At 40.6% G+C, this 24,361-nt stretch overlaps 1 protein-coding gene across 1 annotated transcript; it reads right to left on the reverse strand.

Annotated features, from left to right (window-relative positions):
* Positions 1-1,789: 1,789 nt before the first annotated feature.
* Positions 1,790-22,726, reverse strand: tagapb (T cell activation RhoGTPase activating protein b). Its single transcript, XM_030722213.1, has 14 exons — positions 22,482-22,726; positions 18,678-18,763; positions 12,260-12,430; positions 9,151-9,315; positions 7,159-7,200; positions 6,693-6,777; positions 6,535-6,588; positions 6,168-6,237; positions 5,762-5,901; positions 5,219-5,380; positions 4,732-4,841; positions 4,222-4,408; positions 3,893-3,974; positions 1,790-3,497 (listed from the first exon to the last, which is right to left on the reverse strand). The coding sequence occupies exons 1-14, from the start codon at positions 22,554-22,556 to the stop codon at positions 2,347-2,349; spliced, it is 2,580 nt and encodes an 859-aa protein (XP_030578073.1). The 5' UTR covers positions 22,557-22,726; the 3' UTR covers positions 1,790-2,346.
* Between the last annotated feature and the right edge of the window lie 1,635 nt (positions 22,727-24,361).

Genomic DNA, 24,361 nt, shown 5'->3' on the forward strand with positions numbered 1-24,361 from the left:
ACATTAATCCACAATGAACCGTTCGTCACTTTCAGCTACTGTTATAGTGGAGTTTAAAAACTGACTTTTTAAATGAAATTAATGAAATGAAAAAGATCTCTTTTGTATATGTGTTCTTTATCAAACCTTTTGAAGTTACAATCAGTGTCTTAGTTTGGAGGTTTGGAAATAACCTGCAACAGAGTCGCCGTGTCTGGGTGTAGATCTTCTGACAGATACCTGACAAATGAACCGAAGTCTACCAAACGGTTTGAAAGACTCTTCAAACAGATGAACATGCGAAGCGTGTGCAGAGTTGGACTGTCAGAGAGGTACTAATGGAGCCCTGGTTGTTTTTGAGGCTTGTGGTAGTGTTGTATTACGTAAGATCTTCCTGTTTTTGTTCCCCCCTTTGCTAAAACATAATAGATTAAACAATTCTATCTGAGACATGATACAGGAGTCACTGTGAATGCCTACAGCATTTGATCACTGTTGTTTGATTACTGTTCATTTTTTCTGTTTCTTTCCTGCAGGAATGATCAATAATAAGTACTTGCAGGAAATTAATGTTGTGGTCTTCCCCTCGTCAGGTGCTGACCTGCCTTCTGACTGTCTCTCTCCGTCTTGTGTGTGTGGGTCGGAGTGTTAGTGAATTACCTCTGCTTACCTGGAGTGGCCACTCCAGATTCCACTGGCACACCTGTTTTTCATCTACATGGTCCTCCTTTCCACTCCTTGCTTCATTAAGTTACACAGAGTGGTGGTGTTATTTGGGCCTTTGAATGATCTGATGCTGTTACTTGCCTGCTAAACTCTGCTACCTACTTACCTTTCCTGTCTTCCTTTGTCGCAGATACCGTCCTGAAGCATCCACCTTCCTAGTTTCTGGAGAACCCGGCTTGCCCCACTCTCACCCTAACCCCGAGAGAAGAATAATTAACCAAGTACAAACCTGCAGATACCAGAGAGCTCTTACCTAAACTCAAGCCTAAGTGGAGAAACTGAGAATCCACACCTGGATCCAAGCCCTATTATCTATACATGTGCATGGTTTACATTTTGCACATCCTCACATTTTACTGAGCAGTTCCATTGTTTTATATATATATATATATATATATATATATATATATATATATATATATATATATATATATATATATATGTCAGATATTGTCTTCAGGTTGCAGATGTCACTGTTTCTACTCATTTATTTGCACTAGTTGGTTGCTTAATCTGGTTGAGTATTTCCTGTATTTGTCACTGAGCACCGAAATACTGAGACTATTCCCTTGCATGTGTGCAGTTGCTTGTTCATAGAGCAGATTCAAATTTTAGTGCAAGCAGTGTGATGTACTGTCAGGTTTTGCATGCATGTCTTAGTGTTCACTATAGAGCTGCACAAATCAGGCGTGCTTTCAATCAGTTTAAATTTAGTGATGAATAAAATCAACTTGCCAAGGAAGGAAAGAACATGTTATAGAAAGGAAGGAAGAAGAGGTGGCATCAGCTCATTTGCAGTCAGAGACAAGAGGAACAGCAATTCAGAGAAAAACCAAATCCGCCCATGTGACCCATGTCTGGTTTCCTTCAGTTTTAGCATATGTGCCAGAACACGCTGTTCTTTCAATGAGGTCTGCTAGCTCATGTTACGCAACATGTCTAGCAAAGAGAATTTGAGCCTAAGTAGTCACTCTCCACTATGAATTTAGACACTAATGAGTACACTGCAGAGTGATTTAGCACCAAATGTGCTCGTCTACAGGCATCACAGATACACAGAGAGAAGCTTCTTTAGTTTGTACTCATTTTATTGAATTGCTTTTCTTACATGTTTTTTCCATTCTGTTCAGTGACACCACAACACTCGTTGATGAAGATTATATACACTTTATGTACAATTCAGCATACAAATTAAAAAAAAGTGCTTTAATGTAGTGGAAGAAGAAGCCGGTGAAAAGTGAACGAGATTGACAAAAAGCAAACGAACAAACAAAAACAAAAACCTTTGTCTTCAACATGCTATACTGTATATATCACCATAACAAACAAAACTTCAGACAAAACAGAAATTCATAGCATATTAACTGTGTTCATAGCTTCATTGTGATAGACTAAATATCTATCATCATAACAACACATAAGTTAATTTGTACTCTTAACAGCACTACTGAGAATGTGCAACCGTGTCACACAAATAACATTCATTCAAAGTGAAAGTGAAACATTAAAACACCGGACTTCAGGCACAAGCTTGGGTTGCTAACTGGTCCTTTTAGCTTTGCTTATAATAATTCACACCTGTGAATTGTTCTTGTCTTTCTATGTAACACAAGCCAGTCTGCAAAAGAGACATAAAGTCAGTCAAACATAAGACTCCTTTGCATAAGAAAGTTCCTCAAACACAGGCTGGCTGCATCTCCGTGACAGGGCATCATGTTGACGCGTAGACACAGACTCAGACATGGCTCTCTGGCGAAAAGGCTGTCGTAGCTCGACAACGTTGGCTTCCTGACCAAAGGAGTCCTGACTGCACACAAATTGCTTGAAAGAGCAGGTAGCTGGAAAGTCATAATTTACAGAAGATGGACGAGACCTCATCTCCACCTCTATGGCATCTTTTACAGTCATTGAGCGATACCGTGGAGGGGGGCCCACGTTCTGCACTGCCTGTTCATATGATGGAGGGCTGCAGGGCTGCCTGCTGTCCACATGCTTAAACACTTCAATCGCCGACAGAGGGCGTGGTTTGTTCAGAAGCTCGGCTGGTGGATCTGCTTCACTCTGTAAGTCCTCCTGGAGAGTTTCACAGGGAAAGGAGTTTTCCTTCTGAGAGTCTTTTTTCTGGCTGCTCCTGCTGAAAGCTCCTAAGCTCCTGGTCCTCAATAAGACTTTAGGGGTAATTCTCATGGACTGTGAGCGCCTCTTTTCTTCTGGTTTGTTAATGTCGTGCTGTCCCTTAGCAACCACTGAAGGCTGGCTGCTGGTGTTTGCCTTCCTGGAGCATCCTGGTGACACCATTGGGGAACTGGTGAAAACGGAGCACTCTGAATGGTTAGAGGTAGTACTGTCTAGGGAAGAGCAAGAACAGTCTTTGCCCATGAAAGGCTGTAGATCCCCATTGGAGTTGTTGTTCAGTTTTGAAAAAGACAGAACTGGCCTGGCACCTCCACGACCTCTGAGCAAGAAGGAGTCGTCAGAGATCTGTTTTTTGAGAGGCTGCTCACCAAAGCCCCCCTTCTCTGTGGAGCAGTCTTCATGGCTCCTAGCGTGGCTGCACAGGCCCTTGAGTTCATCTGAGAGGAGGATGATGGGCTCGGAGGAGCGGCGGTCGAATCCTGATTTTGTGCTGAAGGTGGCATCGGACCAAGTAGGGGTGGTTGTGCTGGGACTGGGCGATGAGGATGAAGAAGTTGAGCCAGCAGGAGTGGACATGTTACTCTCTCCTGCCTCTCCATCACCATCTTGGTCAGTGCTATCATACGCAGAGTCCTGATGCTGGGAGGACACAGAGTCTGTAGAATGAGAGAAGAATGACATGATTAGAATACACTCATTTAAGTCTGCAAATACAGTTAAATTTAACACAGATGGCTCACAAAGGCCCCTATTTTAGCTCTCTACCACAGCTTTAGTAGTGTAAAAAATAATGCAAAGGGCAACAGGAAGGTCCAAACCAAGTGATATAAATCATTCAACATGAGTTTCCCTTTGAGTTTTTAGCCACTGCCTTCGGTTAAAGCAGTTACATAATGGGCGACTCTTTTAGCTTTCACACCAACAGGGTGCATGTATGTGTCATGTTTAGGGAACGTCTGTAAATTGGAGCTCCGGGTTGGCCTGCCTCCTCGACCTTACAGGGGGCTTTAATTGCTAAAAGAAATACATTTAAAATCATTTATCAATTTACCTTCATCAATGTCCAGCAAGACTTTGATATTCTCTCCAAGAATCTCACAGTTCTCAATCAGGAACTGAGTTAGATCTGTCACCTGCAGAGAATCACAAAAAAAGATAAGAAAAAAATTGTAAAATTAATAACAATATCAAAGAAACGAAAATCAAGGAATTTTGAAGATATATTCAGTGCTTCACTTGGTCCAAACAGTTTGTTATTAGCACCTGAGTATGTGTTAATGTACTGCCACTTATGAAACTTCTTGAGGTTTTCTGCACTCTGAACCGCGAGGCTTCAAAGAACAGAAAGTGAGAAAGTATATTCATATCATAACTTTTTACCTTCTGCATCTTCTCCTTCTGCTGCTCCAGCGGGGTGTCATCCAGCTGCAGCAGTGTGGGCCCGATGCACACTGCCAGATTGTGGGCATCCATCTTGTTGATGTCTGCGCTCTCCAGGATGTGATGGAAGATGCAGATCAGATGCTGCAGGAGGAGTCTGTTCAGCCCAGGGAGATCATCTACCACCCTGGTTCGCGGGTAGCAAAAAAAAGGGAAGCAAGAAGAAGAAAAAAAAAAAACAAGAACAAGATTAGCTTGCCGCTCTTTTTTTATAATGGTTCTTCCTTTTTTAAAACAGCAGACAGGCTTAAAAAAAAAAGAGAAGTGGGTTGTGTTCAGGTTGGATTGTACTCAAGGCGGCGGAATTATTACAAAAAATCCCCTCAAAAACCGCATAACCATTCATGAAAAAAATAAACATTACCAATTTTTTTTTTTTTGGACATATAAATGTCAATTGTTTCTTAAAATGACACTGTTGAGGCTCATTAGCAGGTATCGACTGCTTACTTTGTGATTTCCACAGCTCTCTGCTGGGTGTCTTCATTGTCCAGCGCTGCCATCCATTTGTCATAAAGGTCAGACACCAGCAGGCTGCCAGGAAGCTCCTTCAGAAAACTCTATAGATAAGAGAAGGGCAGTGATTAGACACATGTATTAGAGGTTGTGCATTAGCAGATTAAATATTATTAAGACCATTGATAGCTTTAATTCATATTAGTTTTCCTCATTGAGTGGTTTAACATATTCAAGGAAGTACTGCTACTCTCTTAGAGAGCTTAACTGCAGGTAGAGCAGTAGTAGTGTAGCACTGTGGTAGCAGTGGTTAAAATAACCTATTATGAGTGACAGTTGTAGCGGCTGTTCAGTAGTGGTGCTGAAAGTTTGGCAGCCCTAGTGGTCATACAGCTTAATATTAATATTAACAGTGGTGATATAAAAATAAGCATGGCACACAATACGCGATGCGTGAGCACTTCACGGTCTGAAAACGTACTTTGAGCAGTCCAACAAGCAGAACGACAGGCAGAGTCCCCATGTCCACGTTCACACCGCTGTTCAGCTGCTCTCTGATGTCCTTCATGCTCTTGCTGTTGCACGGCTTCCGAAACACTCCCTCTGTGGACGGGCCTTTCTTCCTCAGCAGCACCAGCAGCTCCTGGTGAAGCAGCAAGGCAGAGAATTGAGGTGAGATTATTGTATAAAAACCACAGCAGCTGTGTGCATGTGGGGATTTTTTTTTTTTTTGCTTGTTTGTTTTTGTGCATTTTAAATCAAGACTTATTGACGTGCACTGCTTGTGCATGCATGCCTTCCTGTCTTCACCAACAAATTCTGAGAGTGAATGCCAAAGGTGAGCTGAGACTAGATTTTATAATTTTTTATGATATCATATTCGGCCTGCAAAGCAATCAAAGATCATTTTAAAAAGCAGGCTGCTAAAATCTTGAAGGCATAAAATAAATGCTCAAAACTATTTGAAAGAGATCTAAGCTACTGATATGACATCAACTTTGACATTTGTCAAAGGGCAACTTACTGTGACTGGTTTGGGAAGTGAGCAATCGTCTGGGCATATCTTGCGGAGGGGCTGTCCAAACAGCTGAGTCTTGTTTTCTGTTTCTGGTCGCTTTTTGCGGCCCTTTGAGAGCCTCCTCCTCACCACGTTCCACTTGGTTTCTGTTAGAAGCAGAAATTTTTTATCCATTTAACATTTTATATTCATAATAATAATTCTGACTTAGTGCAACACGGCAGCAAAGGCAGACGTGCAAAAGTCAGAGCCCCGAGTGCCAAAAACAAGTTTTCTTTATTCGTTCTCGCTTATCAGCAGCTAAATTTCCTTTTTCTCTGTGGTTGTTCTTATTGGTCTCATCTCTACACATGGCAAGGTTAATGAGGCCCTCCCTCCTGCAAAACCATCATAGCGAGACTTTCAAACTCACCAATGGGCTGTGTCTGCCTGTCCTCTTGATTATTCAACTGCTTTGGCACACCACAGATCTTTGTGTCACCCTGGTAACAAAATATAGAAAAAGTGATGTGGTGAAGAACGTGGAAGAGGAACACAAGTATGCAACAGCAGAAAAGGGAGGGGTTGCGGCTTTTTGTGTGTCAAACTGCATGCCATCTAACACGTGAATGAACTGATGTTACATAAAAAAGACTTGCAAAAGAAATCATTTACTTTTTTACTCTCTTCTAATATTATTATTTCTTCAATTGTGCAATTTAATAGTATTCTGTTATTTTTTTTTACCAGCAGCTGTTTATCTTCAACATTTTCTACCACAAGACACCAGAAAAACTTACATCAAGTGGAAACTCGATCAATTCCTCCATGCCACCTCCTGTTAGAGTTTTGGTCTGTAGGAGATAAAAAGAATATAGCGGTTTTGTTCAGTAATGGTTCTTTAAATGTCTGTAAGTTTAAAATAAAAAGGTGGTAGAGCAGACAGCGAGAGACTTACTGCGATGCTGCCACTCAACACCTTCATCAGGACGTCTGGAGGAGAAGAAGAAGAACCGGCCTTTGCTTTTGCTTCTTTAACTTTTCTGTGATTGCAACATAAAAACACGTACTTAGAAAAGCAGCATTCAACAGTATGCACTCACTGACTATTTAGTAATATTTAAGTCTGAAATTTGAGTTTACATAACAGCAAAAAATATCTGAAGTTATTGTGAATAAAGCGTGAAGTGAAACTTGAAATCGTTAACAAATGCTGTCTCGATGTTGATGATTTAATCTAATTTGGTAAAATGTATTTGATGCATAAATCGAGGTACTGATGCAAATATGTGCGGCACAATTACATCAACGGGCAGAAGAGATTGAAAAGCTTTACAATGTCAAGAACGTTACTGCTTTTTATGAATGATGATAACTGGTAAAGTATCTGTGAGAGTTTGCTGACATAAGAATGATCTTTTTACCTGTGAAGAGTATCTAGCCAGCGTTCTTTCACCTCAGGCGAGCTGCGGGCAAAATAACAGCATGGTATGAGTTACTAATCCACACAGAACGAGTGAAACAGACCGGCAGATTACAGTGGGAGGAATGAAATGAAGTGTGCACCCTCAGTCTCTTTTAACATCTCTGTCGGAAAGTGTAAATCAGTCATGGGAACAGGAAGCAGCGTCACGGCGGGCCCCGACCAGACATCTTCCACTTCCTCAAATGCTTGCTGCGGCTTTGTGTCCATCAGTGGAAACATGCCGACGAAATAGATGAGCCTACGTATACACCTGTACCGCTTCACCTCTAATGACCTGATTTAATCCCAGACACTTTAACGCTGTGTGTCTGCGCGTAGGTGACAAAAAAAGTCTCAACAAGTGAGCCCGTGGCCTCTCACAGGATCCAGGATCGACTCTGTGTGAGTGAGCAGGAGTGAAAGTTTCACACACTGAATCATCACCAGAGTCCGAGCATCCAATCAGAAAAAGAAATCGTCTCATTTTCAAACAAAACAACTCAGAACCCACGAGTGTATTAATCGCCTTCTTGGAATACAACACCAGCTGAGAAACGGCTCATGGTTTGATTCTAATTAGCTTGCGAGAAATGTGGGAGTGATTGCCCCAAATGAAACATATCTCGACTTTTAGTGCCATTTGGTGCTTTTTCATCATACAGCAGAGGAAAGTCTACTTTGATTCCTTTTAGATGATTGCACTGTCAAGACATAAAGTATGAGCTGTGTTTCATCCTTATTGTAAAGGCCAGCATTTCTAGACAGATCAACTGATGGTAATTCCCTCACCGCTCCACACTTCCTATTTTACAACCTTTTTGTCTTGTGATGCTACTCTGCGGACTTTCTATTTGCTACTTCCCCATTTCATGAAGGCCACAGATCATCTGACCTTTTACTACATATGCACACATGCTAGAAAGATTTCATAAAAATCAAATGACTGGAAAAAGAGGAATCTTCCAAATAAGAAATAGAAAGTTTATAGTTACAAGAATCTTTTCTTCACTGCAAGATGTTTAAAGGAATAGCTGTTGTTTTCATGTTTGACCACTCGATATGATGCCACAGCCAAAGACAAAGCTTAGCACTGGGAGCAGGAGGAAACGGCCAACTCGGCTGAGTCCAAAACTGCTGTCAGCATCTCTAGAGATCTTGAATTAAAATGAAGGGTGTGACAGTAATTGTCTCCTCTGTCTGTGCTAAAACACATTGTTTAACTTGATCGCTCTCTTCAATTTGTAGCTGCATCTCCAAGAGGCAATGTGTGAAACTCAAGGCCAAATATGGCCTTTTTGGAAATGTTATTCCGGCCCGTGTATTACTTTCAGTTCTCACCAAATTTTGCTCCATCTAATCGTAGGTGTGTTTTGTGACACATGACAAGAAAGGCAAAGTGCCACTGCACATGAAAGCTAACACAGCACGGCACAGAAACAACCTCAAGATAGATGGGAGAGGTCTACGTATCCATTTGCCAAGAGGCAATCTCTTTAAAGAAAGAGCTCTGATTTTTGTTTAATGTTTTATTAAATTCTCCATATTGCCGGCAGCCGTTATCTTCAGGCTCGTGAAACAGGTCGTTGTGAGTTGGTTACATAGTAACCAGGAGTCTATATGGTCGATTAAATTAAAGTCTGGTCCCTAATCTGATTCTCAGCTTCGTCAGCTGAGTTTGACACCTCTTATGTAGTTCAGTATTAAAGGCTTGCCATATATTAGGAAGAGCAACAATCAAATGAAGATCAACATGTGAGCAATGACGCTTAAGCCTAGAGCACTAATGTGAGTTTTGTAACACTATAGCTATCACTTTCACGTGGGTGAAAATCAGCCCACAGTAGTGTTCTAGCCTTAGATATGTGTATCCAGGTGTAAGGTTACATTAGTCAGTGACTCAACACCTGATATGTTTGGCCATTTGCATGTGTGTGTGTGTGCGCCTTCTCACCGAAAACACACCAGACAAAACGTGAGAGCCCAGGCCAGGATGAGGGTCAGCCTGAGGTCAATATCACCCATCACTCCATCCTCTTCTTCCGGCTCGTCCTCAAAGCTGTAAAGCCAGACATCCTCGAGGCTGACTCTGTGCTTCAGGCGGTAGCTTGCAGGCGACCTGTTAAAACGGAAATAAAAATAAAAGCAATGCCCCTCTAAATAGTTTTCATTAATTTCTTTCATAATGTGTTTTTTTTTTTTTTTCAAGATTACAAAGCAGGTTTCATTTCTGCAAATTTCTGGATGAGTGATTGATTTTTATTCCTTCCTTCTGTGTAACTGTTTTAAAAAAAGATTTTTATTTAAAGTAGTACATCTCCCTTCTGTAAAGACCTTGGTGCTAAACGCAGAAGTAAAAACACAGAGATGAAGGGTGTAATTTGTCCCGTGAGAGATTGTTTTGAAAGCTGTCCATTCATGATTTCTGTGAAACAATCTTGCACATGAATTGTTGACTGATCGCTGTACTTGAACACACGGTGAGCAATAATAGCCATGTGTCAAAAAAAAAAAAAAATAAGGGACAAGATTTTGATCATCACTCATTCAGTTTCTTTCAGGATTATTACAATATATCCAAGTTTATGACAAGTTTATAAACAAAAAATATATCAAAATATTTGCTCAAGGTAGCATATAAATAAAGTTTTGCAGCCTGAAGTCTGAGTACTGCTTAAAAAAAACAGCTTTTAAAAGTGGTTCAAATGATTAAATGATTAGAGGGAAATCATTATTTTCCAAACACACCTCGAGAGCCACACACGAGTTTTAAAAAGTATTCATATGTGTGACCTCACGGACCTTCGTGTGTTTGCAGCAGAGGGGCGCCGACTGGATCCCGGAGCGCTGATAGATTGAAGGCGTCAGGAGGTGTTTTGGTACCAAAATAGAAAAGGAGAAGCGATGCACTGACCAGAGGGAATTATAGAAAGGCTGTTAGAAATAAACGTGGTCGCATATGATAATATTAAAATAAGAGATTGTTTAGAATACAGACCGCTTTACACAGAGTAGTCTGTTTAAGAGTTCACTTCAACATTTTGTGATATTTTATTTGATTTTATCCTTCCCTTATTTTTAGCCAGTCTATTTTATTTTATTTTATATTTTATTATGTCCTCGGCACTGTTGTGCTGTGCTGCCCATGACCGATGCTGCAAATTCTGTTGCGGTGACTTTGGTTTTATAATGTCAATAAAATGAACTGAATTTAATTGAATTGGGAAGGAAAATGATTCACTTTCTAGCAGTTTTAAGCTGGAACAGTACATCAGTGCACTGAGACAAAGGCTTTACAATTCTGTGAACTGGGTACCGATTAAACAAGAAACAACATGTTAATAGGTTATCTCTGTGGGGGGGTGATGTGTGTTTAATTTAGATCCTGGAGCCTGAACTTTAAAAATTTGTCATTTTTTGATTAAACACAGCCACCCCCACCCCCACCCATTTTTTAAACAGTGTTATTAAATGATTTGTTGCTACAAGACTGTCCTCCTCCATCATAACAGCTTGCTTTTGTGCAAGCTGTTATGATGACCTTTAGTTCCCCGACAGCAATAAACATTTTGCCCAAATGTGGTCTGCAGCTCTCTTTACAGCCCATGTTTGGCCTTCACTGACTCGAGGTGAACCTGGATCCCCCAACTCAGCCACAGATACACCTTATACAGGTCAGATTTTGGACAGGTTTCATGTTAACACCACATCTAGGTTGCTCGAGTTGTGATCACCGTGTAGCTGAGCCAGAAGTCCCCAAACGTGCCAGCTATCTGGGTTCACATCTTAAAGATAAATAAGCCGTGTGAACTGAAAAGAATTACCACCACTTTACATGTTAAACGGCACAGCTGTCTAACATGTATTTAATGTTGTAAAAAGCTGTATTTGACATCAAAATATGATCTCCTCCTGACTCTTAGTGAATAGGTCTTGTGCTGAACCTGAGCCAAAGTGGTTTTGTTTATAACCCTAACCAGACTGTAAGTGAAAAAAGTGAAAGTAAACAGCAATGCGGAGCTAAGCTTTGCCCCAGACTCAAAATGCTGATCAAAAGTCAGGTGTGTTCCTCCACCTCCATCTCACCATCCTCCCACATGCTGCTGGAACACTTATATGGGCTGTTTCACATTGTAGGAGAAATGAGAAAAGTGCCCTCTTACACCAGCTGTGTGCCTGTTCCTTTGCAGCAAATTAAACACACACACACACACACACACATAATGAATAACAGTAGCACACAATCATCTGTAGATGTAATGAGCTCATAGATTTATAGGTCCAAAAAGGCTCTGAACTCGTGTGCCAGCTGTGCATCTACAGGAACAGTAGGCAGGTTGTGGTACAGAGATGAGTGTGATCATCCTCCCACTCAAAGCTATAAAACTTCCACCATATTTGACAAACAGATGTGATCTGACTAAGCCATGAAACCAGTTCTTGTCTAAGAGTGTGTTTAAATGCCGTTTTCATAAAAACAGAGACGAGAAAGAGAGGTTTACTTGTATATAATAACAACAAATAGGATGTTTAATAGTGAAGAGAAGGTGTAGGCAACTGTTTTAAACATCTCAGAGGTTTCAAATGTACAGTTTTAAGAGTGACTTCATATATATAAGCACCTGTGAGACTAATGAACCAACAGCTCTGTTGTTTGTTTCAAAGCTGAAGCAAGGACTAAAATAACCGTTGAGTTTCCCCTAATGTGACTCCACTCCAAGGGAACCACCCGACTATCTTTTACTAGATTAAAGTCAGAGTGACTAAACGTAAACAGAATCTGTTGTTGGGAGATTCCCCAACATTCTGAGTGTAGAGTCCAAAAATACACATTTTGTTTTCACTTCCTCTTTCACTCTCCCATTCCTACTGTACAAACACATGATTTTCAACAGAAAGTTGCTTAAACACCAAATCTGCATTACGACTAAGATTTCCTTAGTTTGTTTATATTTAAATCTTTAGTTTTCTATGTAGAAACTAACTGGCTTTTATACACATATTCCTGAAAATATCTGATCATCGCAAGCTATATGCTGGGGTGTACATTAATAATATCTTACTTGAGTTTGGCGAAGACAATCACGTCGCTGAAGAGGAACAGGTGTCTCTCCCTGGTCTTTGAGCCCTCGGTGACCTGAACGCACTCGTCCAGCAGCAGCTCTCCGTTCTCGCTGGTGAGGCCGAGGACAAATGGACTCTGCTCCACAGACACCCAGCAGGAAGCCTCCTCCCTGAGCCAGAGGATAGACGCCAAAGAAAAAGGAGTGGGTGATGGGGATAACCCACAGCCAGACGAGTCTAAATATGGTGATTTCCACATGAAAATAATACACAGCCGATTTGGCATTTGAGAGAGAGAGAGAGAGAGCAGCTTCGTGGCATAGTTTAACAGCTGGAGCCTGATGTATAAAAACAATATGACTTTTTCATACACAAAATTGGTGTTAGTAAAGGAAAAAATGTCTGTTTACATGATTATAAGAGCCAATCTCAATAGGGTGAAGTACAGCTGAAAACAAAAATGGCTGAGATGTAGCTCAGGATAAGTATCAAGGTACAAGATATACACTTATTGGCCACTTCATTAGGTACACTGTTCAACTGCTCAATAATGCAGCCATAATGTATGTAGACACAGTGAGGATGACCTGCTGAAGGTCAAACAGAGGATCAGAATGGGGAAGAAAGGGGATTTAAATTACTTTAAATGTGGTTGTTAGTGCCAGATGGGCCGGTCTGAGTATTTCAGAAACCGCTGATCTACTGGGATTTTCCCACACAATCATCTCTAGGGTCTACAGAGAATGGTGTGAAAAAGCAAAAATATCCAGTGAGCAGCAGTTCTCTGGGTGAAAATGCCCTGTTGATGTCAGAGGAGAATGGTCACACTGCTTTGATCTAATGGGAAGCCAACAGTAAGTCAAATAACCGCTCCTCACAATGCACAACACTTTGAACCTTGAAGCAGACTGGCTACAGCAGGAAACAGAGCCTACACCTTACACGGAGTCACCAAAATTGGACAATAGAAGATTGGATAAACATTCCCCGGTCTGAATTTTTGCTGCAACATTCATATGGTAGAGTCAGAATTTAGTGTAAACAACATGAATGCATGGAGCCTTGTATCAACAGTTCAGGCTTCTCGTGGTGGTGTAATGGTGCAGGAGATATCGGACAGCATCATGGACATGCAGCTGACAAATATGCAGCAACTGTGTGATGCTATCAAGTCAATATGGACCAAATTCTCGGGAATGTTTCCAGCACCTTGTTGAATCTATGCCCTGAAGAACTAAGGCAGCTCTGAAGGCCAAAGAGGGCCCAACCCAGTACTGGCAAGTTGTGTCTAGTAAGTTTGTGTTCTTTTTAATTCTTACAGGATCCTTGCATATGCACATTATTATATATGTATCTAAAATAATAATTATGTGAAGTACTAGTCATAAATCTAGAAAATGAAATTTTATGCATGTGTCTCTGAATCTGAAATCTCAAGAATACACATTTTCTAGGAAATTTCAAATTCATATGTAACACACCGCATACGTTTTTCACCAGAACGTTATGAAAGCAGATGGTTGAGACATGAATTGGTATTCATGAAACTGCCTTGTCATAAGAGGACATACCAGAGAAATAAAGAATGAGTTAGTAAATCTATAACTACCGCTGAGGCTTTATTTTAGTTTTCATTTTCCTTTTAGGCTATTTAAGATAATAAGTCATTTGAATTTAAAGCAAACACATCATAACCGCAGAAAAAAATAATGTATGATTAGAGCCAACCACTCCTCATTTTTCAAACTTTTCTGTAGGCAAATTCTCTTCTAAATAAAACACAGTTCAAATCAAATGACCCCATAGGGCCACATCACTAACACTCAGTGAACTGTCAACACACGCTGACATGGCTGCTTTTTCAGGAAGTATTATTCCAAGGGCTGAAAACTGCTGGTTTAAATAACCCAACATGACACACAGTTTTTCTGGTACTATTCCAATATGGGTGACACAATAAACCACTATTTGTCTGATCAATTACCTCCGAAGCGTTGGTCCTCCTCCAAATATCACAGAGAGCAGAAATAATGCTCTAATTTCAAGAATAAATGTCAGATGTGGGCATGACGGAACTGCCAACCCTACTAGATCAATAAGGTCATATTATTCTTTACAGATGAATGGTCTGACATTAACTTACTAACTAGTTTAGCTATTTGTTTGGCTATTTGTTCAGAGATGACATTTCACAGTCTTACAACCTGACTCAGATATCTCATATAAAGCATAGATGCTTTTCCATCTGTTTTTTTTTTTTTTTCCTTACTCTTTATAAATGCCAACAACCTGGATAGATGGAGTTGTCCCATTTACTTCACTGGATTGAGTACTCGTGTTAATTAATGCACAAGGTCCCCCCCCCCTTTTTTTTTTAAATCAAGTAAAACATAAATATTTGAGGCCAGTTAGTGGAAAAATGAATCTAAAAAGTCAGTGTGCTTGTGTTTTGTTGTCTCCCTGTTGTGGCTCAAGTGGAGCCTGAGAAGGTGAAGCTAGTCAAGCCAGAGTTGTTTGTTCTAAATGCATATGAAACTACATTTGGTGGTTGCTCTTCCCACTTGGTTCGGGGGAAGAAATTCAAATAGCTACAGTACAGGTACTTCCCCTGCACGCTGAAGATGACACATTAAATACTGGCATATAAACTGGGGGAGAAACTTTGTGTTTGTACTTATTTGTAAGATAAACCACAGAAGTGTAATAGTAAACGCACTGAGTGTTAGCATGAACCAGTGCTTTGTTTGTTTTGTTTTTTAATTTCAACAACACATTTTATGTACTGGGTGGCATTTTTTTTTTTTTTTTTGTAAACATTAAAATCACAAGATAAATACACTTTACCTATTACTGCTTTGCTAACCGGTAAGGCTGCGCAGCCAGAAGATGGCTTTGCTGTGTAACTAGTTTTGCTTGGTTCAAACATAACCTAAATCTATGCTTTGTGGAATAAAATTGAAAATGTGAGGATAGATATTTGTTTGCTTGGCACACAGTGGTCCATGAATATATTTTGCTGTTTCTACACATCAAACCTTTGGACAAAACAGGGCTAGCTGGTGAGCTAAAGCTAACCGAAGCTTGGCCTACTAACAAAACAAGGTGGGAGACTCCAGTTTGCCACCATTTTTATACATGTTATTTATGCCCTAATAATTTAATGTGATCTGTTCTGCCTCGTACAAACAGTTCAGGCTTCTCGTGTTGGTGTTATGGAACAGGGGATATTTTCTTGGCACAATTTTGGTCCCTTGGTACCAACTGAGGATCGTTTAAACACCACAGCCTACCTGCGTTTTGCTGCCCCTTCATGACCACAGTGTACCTATCTTCTGATGGCTGCTTCCTGCCAGATAACACACTGTGTCACTGAGTTTAAGAAGGAAAACCGAGTAGTACCAAAGTGTACCTAATAAAGTGTCAGGTGAGTGTATATTGTGTCAGAAAAGGGTGAGGTGTAAAAATGGTCAGAAAAGCTCTCACAACAGGAAGCGAACAGTACAGTGAATTGCAGGTACTTTTGCTTATTCAGTTAAGCAATAAGCTTTAATTATTATTTGTTAAGGGGACGGGAAAGTCTTTAACCTGTTCCAGCTTTAATCATCTTCATGTTTAATAAGTACTTTTCTTAAAATATCAAACTATTGATTCAGTGAGGTTATAACTGCCTTTCTGATGCCCATGATTCACAACTTTATTTACTTTATTTAACACTGTTTTCACTCTAGTGCATCATTAACACATTATAATAGAACAATAAAAATATAGTGTTTAATTTTGTGCAGTAATTTAACTGCATGTGTCTAATTTTACCTCTTTATGCTGAGGTGTACTCTACGTCAGTGGCAGTCCCACCATAGTGAAACTGACACCCACGAAGCCCCAGCCCCCTCATGGAAATGCCTGATGTGTGTGAGTGCGTTTGCGCACTGATTAGCTGAACGTGTAAGAGTGGGATGTGTCTGACATTTCTCTTTTTGCTTTGAAGGAATCGCCCACTGTGTGCTCCGGTGGTCTTAAGACAACAACTTATGATGAGGGATCGTTAAAAGGTTAAATTTTATACTCGAATCAAAGCCCACGTGTCTGAACTGGCCAAAGACGAAACAAACTGAAGGTGTGTTGAGATGAGTTGTGAGCTTTTTGAGCTGAAAGCTCAAAGTAAAAGATTAAGCAGTCAGTTTTCTATGTTTGAGTCTCATCTAGGACTACGTTGCTGTTTTGCAGAACAAACGTGTGAGTTAACTCTGGCCTCTATAATGTAAAGAGGCAGCACTCACACAGTTCATAATAATATCTTGGGCCTTGTGAGGGATATTATTACTCAGGGTTTCACTGATACACATTCAATTCTGATGGAGGAAACATATCAGATTATTTGTTGGCCTAAAATAACTTAAAACCATAAGATAAACTATATCAGAATTCCAAAGAAATGTCCCCAGGCTGCTAAAACCTCACAGGATATGAGCTCAGTGTGTTTTAAATAGCAGCTGCAGCTCTGAATACTGATATTCTGTACACTCAATAAGCTGTTATTACACAGAATTCAGTCATCTAACGTTTGGGTCATTATTTGTGCTGTCTCCCTCCCCTCACCCCAACCTGCCATGGCAGATAGCTGATTGTTGGGGTTTTCTCTGTATTATTGTAGGGTCGTACCTTAGAATATAAACCTCCTTGAGGCAACCATTGTTGTGATTTGGTGCTGCTGTTCATGACACACCATATATTTCATAATTGGGATGTTCTGTATATTACATAGTAGCTTTAATAAAGAACTTTTCCTGTAAGTATTACTGAAAGTCAGAATAAAGGAGTTATTTTTTTAAAGCTGCTTTCTGGGAAACAAAAACAGGAGCTGTTGTGGCTCATAAAATTAAATTCAGGGATGGGAGTTAAGATGATAGTAATATCTGGATGCATATTGAACCGACTGCTTGTGCTGTCAAAGCATGGAGGTGCTGGTGATGACCTCGTGTTGATTTATTCAACAGGTCAACTTGCGTCACTGGTGAAAATAACTGGTTAATTAGGTCTCCTTGAGCTAAGATTGTAGACAGATCGATGTTATCCATGCTGCTCGCCCCCCACAGCCCAGTTAGGGCTGAGGTGATGAGCCTGGGCGCATGTAAAGGTTGTTGTTCAAACACACGCCACTGTGTAATTCCCCACAGGGACATCTGTGTTTGTGGCCTGAACAGAGTGGGCTGTGTGGCCTACAGGGTGACAAAGGGTGACACCATGAGGCTGTGCACCACGTGGAGGGATCGAGGGGGAGGGGAAGTTAAGTATTTGCTTGTCTATATAATGTATGTATGTATGTATACATGAGCATGAATTCTCTATGATGAGTGTGCTGCCATCTATAGGCCGGAGGCTGCAGTGAGGCAAGGAACCCAAAACCCCAAAATGCAAAAATATGTAAAATAAAATAAAATAAAACAGCAGCAACCAACTTGCTCTCTGTACTTCTTATAATAAAAAAATGCCCCCTCCCTTATGTTTGATTTTTGAATTCTGGACTTTCTTAACTGACCATCTGAGATTGACTCTTGCGGCTGTAATTAGACCAAACTCAATCACACATTCATCTCAAAAAGAAGATTTTACAGGACTCTCTGCAGACCTGTGAAAAAGTATGACTCAACAGTTTTAGCAGCAATAACATGAAGTATTTGTTTTCTGCGTGACTTTTTCAGTCTCACATCACTGAGGAGGGACTTTGGCCTGATTTCTTTTTGCTTCAGTTCATTGAAATTTCAGCCATTTGTTTATACACAGCTTTCTTAAGGTCCCGCCACAGTATTTCAGTTGATTTGAGGTCTGGACTTTGACTGGGCCGTTGCAGCACCTTGATCCTTTTCTTTTTCAGTCATTCTATTATAGCTTTGCTGCTGTGCTTGTGATCATTGTCCTGCTGCATGACCCAATTTCATCTGGCTTTAGCTGCCAGACAGACGGCCTCACGTTTAACTTTAGAATACTTTGGTTTACAGAGGAGTTCACGGTTGACTCAGTGACTGCAAGGTGCCCGGGTCCTGTGGCTGCAAAACAAGCCCAAATCATCACCCTCTCCACCACAGTGTTTGACAGCTGGAATGAGGTATTTGTGCTGATATGCTGTGTTTGGCTTTCACCACATATGGCGCTGTGCATTATGGACAGACATCTCCACTTTGGTCTCGTGTGTCCAAAGGACATTGTTCCAGAGCTCTTGTGGTTTGTTCAAATGGCACTTTGCAAACCTAAGCTGTGCTGCCATGTGCTTTTTAAGAAACGAAAGGCAGAAAACTGTAAAGGATGACTGTTCATGCAGCTCTCTGTTCAAGTGTGTGCTAAACACACGCCAGGCTTTACAAGAAAATAATGACTGTACAGGTGTAAATACATTTAATAAGAGAGTCCTGTGCACACCTGATAGAGGACCATGGCATCCCCAAAGCCTTCCCAAACACCAGTGATGGAGCAGAGCGGCGTCTCTGAGCCAAGTGTCTGAGGTGCTGTAAGAAAACAGAAAAGATAGATAACACAAGTCTTTGTATGCACCTAGAAGATAAAAACCATTTGAGTTGCATCTGTCAATCATGGTCTGACTAACACGAGAAACAAAGAAGTGCTTCAGTCAGGGAGGAAACAGCAACAGAGATTTTGCTGAGTTGGGAAATGCAAAAACAGATATGTTTTATGTTGGCCAGCAGTCAGCGTTAGCAGAGCTGTAACCACAGTGAAGCGTATCTTTAGAATGAGGAAATAACTTATTCTCCAGTGACCTTCCACCTGTAGTTAAACAAGTACAGGAACAGCTTCAAGAAAGTCGGTGCAATCAGTTGAAATAGCCAATCACCGACAGTTTCCATTCACGTAAACACATTTACCAAGGAAAACTGAAAGACAGGAACATAAAGGTTGCAACATCCAATTTATCTCCCTCATATAAGGAGGAATTTTACATTTTTCACTGCTTACATTGCTTCCAGACGTATTTTTATGAAATTTATAAATAGCAATTATACTAAGCAAATGAATAAAAGACTGAAACACATCAGGGTGGGCCTTGAGCATTAAAGATAACCTTGCAGTTAAAGCTCTGGATTCCAGTCAGAAGGCCACAGACTGAAAGCCTTGTTATTCTCTGCTCTAAAAAGGTGTGAACCAAAAAAAAAAGGGTTTGCACAGTGACAGATAAAGGCTTCTTCTGGGGACTGAATGATTCCACTGTGACAGAATATACAATGTTCAAATATAAAATATTAAAAAGAACACCAAAATAAACCCTAATACTATTTTACTTCAGGTAAAAATGCTGAACTCAGTCTGTTTTGGTTTCATCATATTCAATGTAAGAATTTGCAAATAACATCCATTTTAAATATAACTGTAAATGAACCTGATCTGATCTGATCTTTGGGATCTAGCAGTTTTTCATTAAATTCACCATCTTTGTGTCTTATGGCTGATATCTGTCACTGTCTGTGTAGATTCTCAGTTATCCAGGTCATAGTAGTCTCTGGAGCTTGAAAAAACTGAGAACTGAAGAAGCCTTTCGGATGAGAGGTGAAACGTCTTCAAGAAACAAAAAGAAGTCCAGTCGCCTTTTTCAAGCTCCAGAGACGATATCTGTCACTGTGTCACTGTCCTTGTCCTTCACATCAAAGGCCAAATATCTGCGTGCAATAACAGTCTGATTCTTTTTCTCACCACAAAGAACAACTGAGAGAGGATTCAAAATTCACACAATTGTGTGTGCGTGCGTGCGTGTGTGTGTGTGTGTGTGTGTGTGTGTGTGTGTGTGTGTGTGTGTGTGTGTGTGTGTGTGTGTGTGTGTGTGTGTGTGAGAGAGAGAGAGTCCATTTCTATGAAATCAATCAGCACTGTGTGCGCTGAATATGCCTGACGTGGTTATACAAAGGGGGCACAATGAGAATCCTTGCGGAACGAGAAGTTGTCCTGGAGTCATAACGACACATAATGAGGATTTTAGAGGTCTGAGAGCTTCAAGCATGAGCTCTGAAATCAGGTTCAGACATTTCCTCTAGCGTATGTCAGCTTAAATCTAAGCAGCTTTTGATGCTGATTGCCTGAATGCATTTTCTCTTTGCAGTCAGTGTTGAAAACAAACCTTATAGGAATTTTGAAAAGTAATCCTGAAAGCTTCAGGAAATAAAATTACCAAACTGAAAGAATAAAATTAAAAAAACAAAACAAAAAACTTTCAACTATAATCTCAAAAGAAAACCAAACTTTCTGATAGATCTTGGTCTGATTTTAGGCACTGAATGAATATTACACCACCTACTATGGTGGGTTTACAACCAGACATGTTTGTTATATGCAAATATAATTTCCTGTGGAAGCATTGCCAAACTCTTATGGATTCTGAATTTTATAACTCACTACTTTTTTCTGTGTTGGTGGATTTCTTTTTTATTCGTTTAATCATTCATATATGTGTATTGTTTTTAGTTTTTCTTTCGCCTTAGACAGTAGTAATTTCAACATAGCTGTTGTCTGGTAGTGGGTGGAAGTGAAAAGAAATTGCTTTTCTTATTTTGCTCTTGTGTTTTTATTGTGTTCTTCTTACTTACTTTTTCACTTAGTGCCATTAATGCCTGAATATTCTATTACTACTATTTTCTTGGCCACTCACTGGGTGGGGTGGGGGTTAAATGCATTTGAAAACTTTTAAAGGGAATTCTAAAGTTGCCTAATAATTGTTGGGTGATGCTCCCACAAAGACAGACATTTGCTCCTTTGTGTGAAGGAAAACAAACAGTCTGTCTCTGTAATTGTCGTGGCTGCTGCTGTTGCGTTCTAATTGTCAGACAAACTGAGAAACTGGGTTGAAGCAGAACTGAAGATGAGCGAGGAGAACAACAAAACAAACAAGAGCTGGAACACTTTAGAGCATCTCTTTCTGGCCTCTAACCCTGCAGCTCAGAGCCAGGCTGGCACAGAAAAATTCATCGACTTGTGACGGACCAGACAAAAGACGCAAAGGCTCGTTGTCCCCTCAGTCCAGGAACCACAAATGCACTGTGATCCCCTGAAGGAGCATGGTTAAAAATATCAACAGGCTGCAGGTCCCATCTACTGGAAATTACATGGCTGTTGGATACTCTTTAGTAGTCTAACAAATGCTTTCTTTCATCTTTTTGAAGAAGGCTGATAATATTCATCTCGCACAGTCAACAAATGGACCAACAGCACCCATCTCAAAAACCAGGTAGTTTTGAGTACATAAACCTGTCCAGGAAAGGCAATAGGTTTAGTTTCCGGAAATATTACTATCACGGTTCAAAGAAACCAGCATGCTCTACTAAGTAGAGACAGGAAACAAATAGCAGTTGCCACAGAAAATGCTATTTCCTCTGCAAACAGCATTTTGTATGGTGATGCCCTCCGTGGCAAGAGTTGAAGTGCAGGTTGGGTTATGGTTAGCTATTTCACAGTGAAGCACATTCAGCTGCTTGGGTTCAGGATAAAGTGAAGGCAAACAGACTTAACAGTGAACAGAAAGCCAGATTTCCAGATTACTTTAGCTTAGAGAGAGGACTGTCATCAGCTTCATGTATACAAAAATGGCTGTATCTGGGCACTGGTCTATCTCAGGTTGAGCAGGTGAAAATACAGTAGCCGGGGCTTTGACTCTGACCTGAGGCCCTTTGCTGCCTGCACAAAAAAGCTCAAGAAAAGGATTGTCACTTGCAAACTAGTAATTTTTCCACAAAAGTCTCCCAACAGCAGCGTATCTCTTGGCATTACATTCCCAGTTTAACAACAACATGAAGATCATGCCAAAATTTATGAGTCATCAGTTCACAAAGCCTGGAAAATCCAGAGGGTTCACAAACATTTTCTTGCATCTTTTTGTGCTTCTGTTGAGCTCCGTGAAGCTCTGAGGACCTAAATAGGTACCATCACCGACAGTGTAATGTTTATAGTTCTTGCTTACCACTAGCATTTGAAGGACAACCTCATCTGGAGCAGCTGATTTTATCTGAACCCACCCCACCCCACCCCTCCATTGTCTTTCATGTGATCACAGTTCAGCAGTCAGTCAGTGTTGTATTTCCTCTCTGTATCTTTGATCATAAACCTCTCGCAGACACACAGAAACTGATTAACATAACTCTTATTTTTGATGTCACATGTAGAAGCCTGGACTAACCAAAGGGAACTACTGCCACCTTTGCCAGTAAATAATGGATCCATACTCACCGGATGCAGTGAAGCTGCACTATCATCATAGCTTCCTCTCCTCATTGCTGCAATTCCATAACCTGAACTGTCCATCCCGGGTGTCTCAGGTCCCAGAGCAAGCTTTCAATCCTCTGCTGTCCTGTGCTGTAGTCTGTGTTTGTTGTCAGTTTTTACTTGGCAAAGCAGAGGAGAAGCCGTTTGCGCCCCAGTTTGAGGGATCTGCTGTGAATGTGGCAGGGGATCGCCTCCACAACAGCTTCTTCTCTAACTGGTGCTAATGAGGGTTTGAACAATGGAGGCCTGGCTGGCACACAGGAGAGGAGGGGGTGGGGTGGTGGTAGTTGTTGCTGACCTGGACCTGCAGTGCCACTCTGATCCAAGCCACCATCCAACTCCCCTCAGTCTCTGAAAACCCTTTCCAGCTACCACTCCCTCCATCTGATCATCCCAGCCTGTCCTGTTACGCTTCAGTGGGGCAGCTTCCTCACATAATGAGATCGCCCCGCATCCTGTCATGTCCTGCTCATCCTCATTTCCAGGCTAACGAGGGTCAGATTTCGTGACAATAGGTTCCTCAGAAAAACAAGGTCTCACAGATCAGCTCCATGCCCCTGTTGCACATATAAAGATGGACGCCTGGAATGTTATTATAAAAATTATTTTTATTTATCTAACTTGTGTTTTGAGTCGAGTGAGTGAGTCTTTATCTTAAATACTAATCAGAGGTGGCAAAAGTACAGACATTCTGTACTTAAGTACAAATACTTGTGTTAAAAACTACTCTGGTAAAAGTTGAAGTACTGGTGCAACTTCTTTACTAAAGTAAAAAAAAAAAAGTACAGGCTCAGAAATATACTCAAAGTAAGAAAGTAAAAGTAACTCTTTGGAGGACATTTCTACCAGCTAATTTTGTGTAAAGCCCACTCAATCTCATTATATATTATTGCAATAATATAAAATAATACATGAGAATACAAACATTAGCCCATTCTAAATTTTAATCCTAATGAATGTACTCAGCTTGAATCTGTTATGTAGGACACAAGCTGTGAAAGGTCATTTAAAAACAGCTCTATTTTCGGTGTCCTACATTTTGGAGGGTGACTGTGCCTCCACACATAAACACAAAAATGAGATCACTCAGTGGTTAAAGTGGGATTCAAAACCCTAAGATCAGTTGTAGTGGTGCGGCATGGGGAGAAGAATCACAACTTTCTATTGAGAGCTTCAGTAAATGATGTTGGTGTGCAGGCTGTGATCAGCTGACCTGCTGCAGCTGCTGCTTTGAGGTTTACTGCTCTGTGCGGATGAACTGAATCCAAAAAAGATGTAACCCAGCATTTCATGAGCTATCTTAGCTGATTTCCATCCCTTCCACTGACAGCATACATGCTGTGTAAATGTTTAATTTAGTGAATGAATCTAAGCATCTAAGCAATCCAGTATTTAATTTAAAATGCTTCTATTCACAAACAGGATCTTGAATAATCAATTCAATTCAATTCAATTCAATTTTATTTATATAGCGCCAAATCACAACAAACTGTCGCCTCAAGGCGCTTTGTATTGTGGGTAAAGACCCTACAATAATACAGAGAAAACCCAACAGTCAAAACGACCCCCTATGAGCAGCACTTGGTGACAGTGGAAAGGAAAAACTCCCTTTTAACAGGAAGAAACCTCCAGCAGAACCAGGCTCAGGGAGGGGCAGTCATCTGCCGCGACCGGTTGGGCTGAGGGGAGAGAAAAGACATGCTGTGGAAGAGAGCCAGAGATTAATATCAATTAATGATTAAATGCAGAGTGGAATATAAACAAAGTAAATAAGGTGAATGAGAAGAAACAGTGCATTATGTGAACCCCCCAGCAGCCTAGGCCTATAGCAGCATAACTAAGGG

Source organism: Archocentrus centrarchus, chromosome 24, assembly GCF_007364275.1.
Source record: "Archocentrus centrarchus isolate MPI-CPG fArcCen1 chromosome 24, fArcCen1, whole genome shotgun sequence".
Classification (NCBI taxonomy): domain Eukaryota; kingdom Metazoa; phylum Chordata; class Actinopteri; order Cichliformes; family Cichlidae; genus Archocentrus; species Archocentrus centrarchus.

What these genes read in the sequence shown, in the direction of transcription:
- tagapb (XM_030722213.1), bottom strand. Translation starts at nt 22,556, where the DNA reads ATGGACAGTTCAGGTTATGGAATTGCAGCAATGAGGAGAGGAAGCTAT. An exon ending in CAGGCAGACACAGCCCATTG is followed by an intron (nt 5,902 to 6,167) that starts GTGAGTTTGAAA and finishes TGCTTCTAACAG; the next exon opens with AAACCAAGTGGAACGTGGTG. An exon ending in CTTGCTGGACATTGATGAAG is followed by an intron (nt 3,498 to 3,892) that starts GTAAATTGATAA and finishes CTCATTCTACAG; the next exon opens with ACTCTGTGTCCTCCCAGCAT.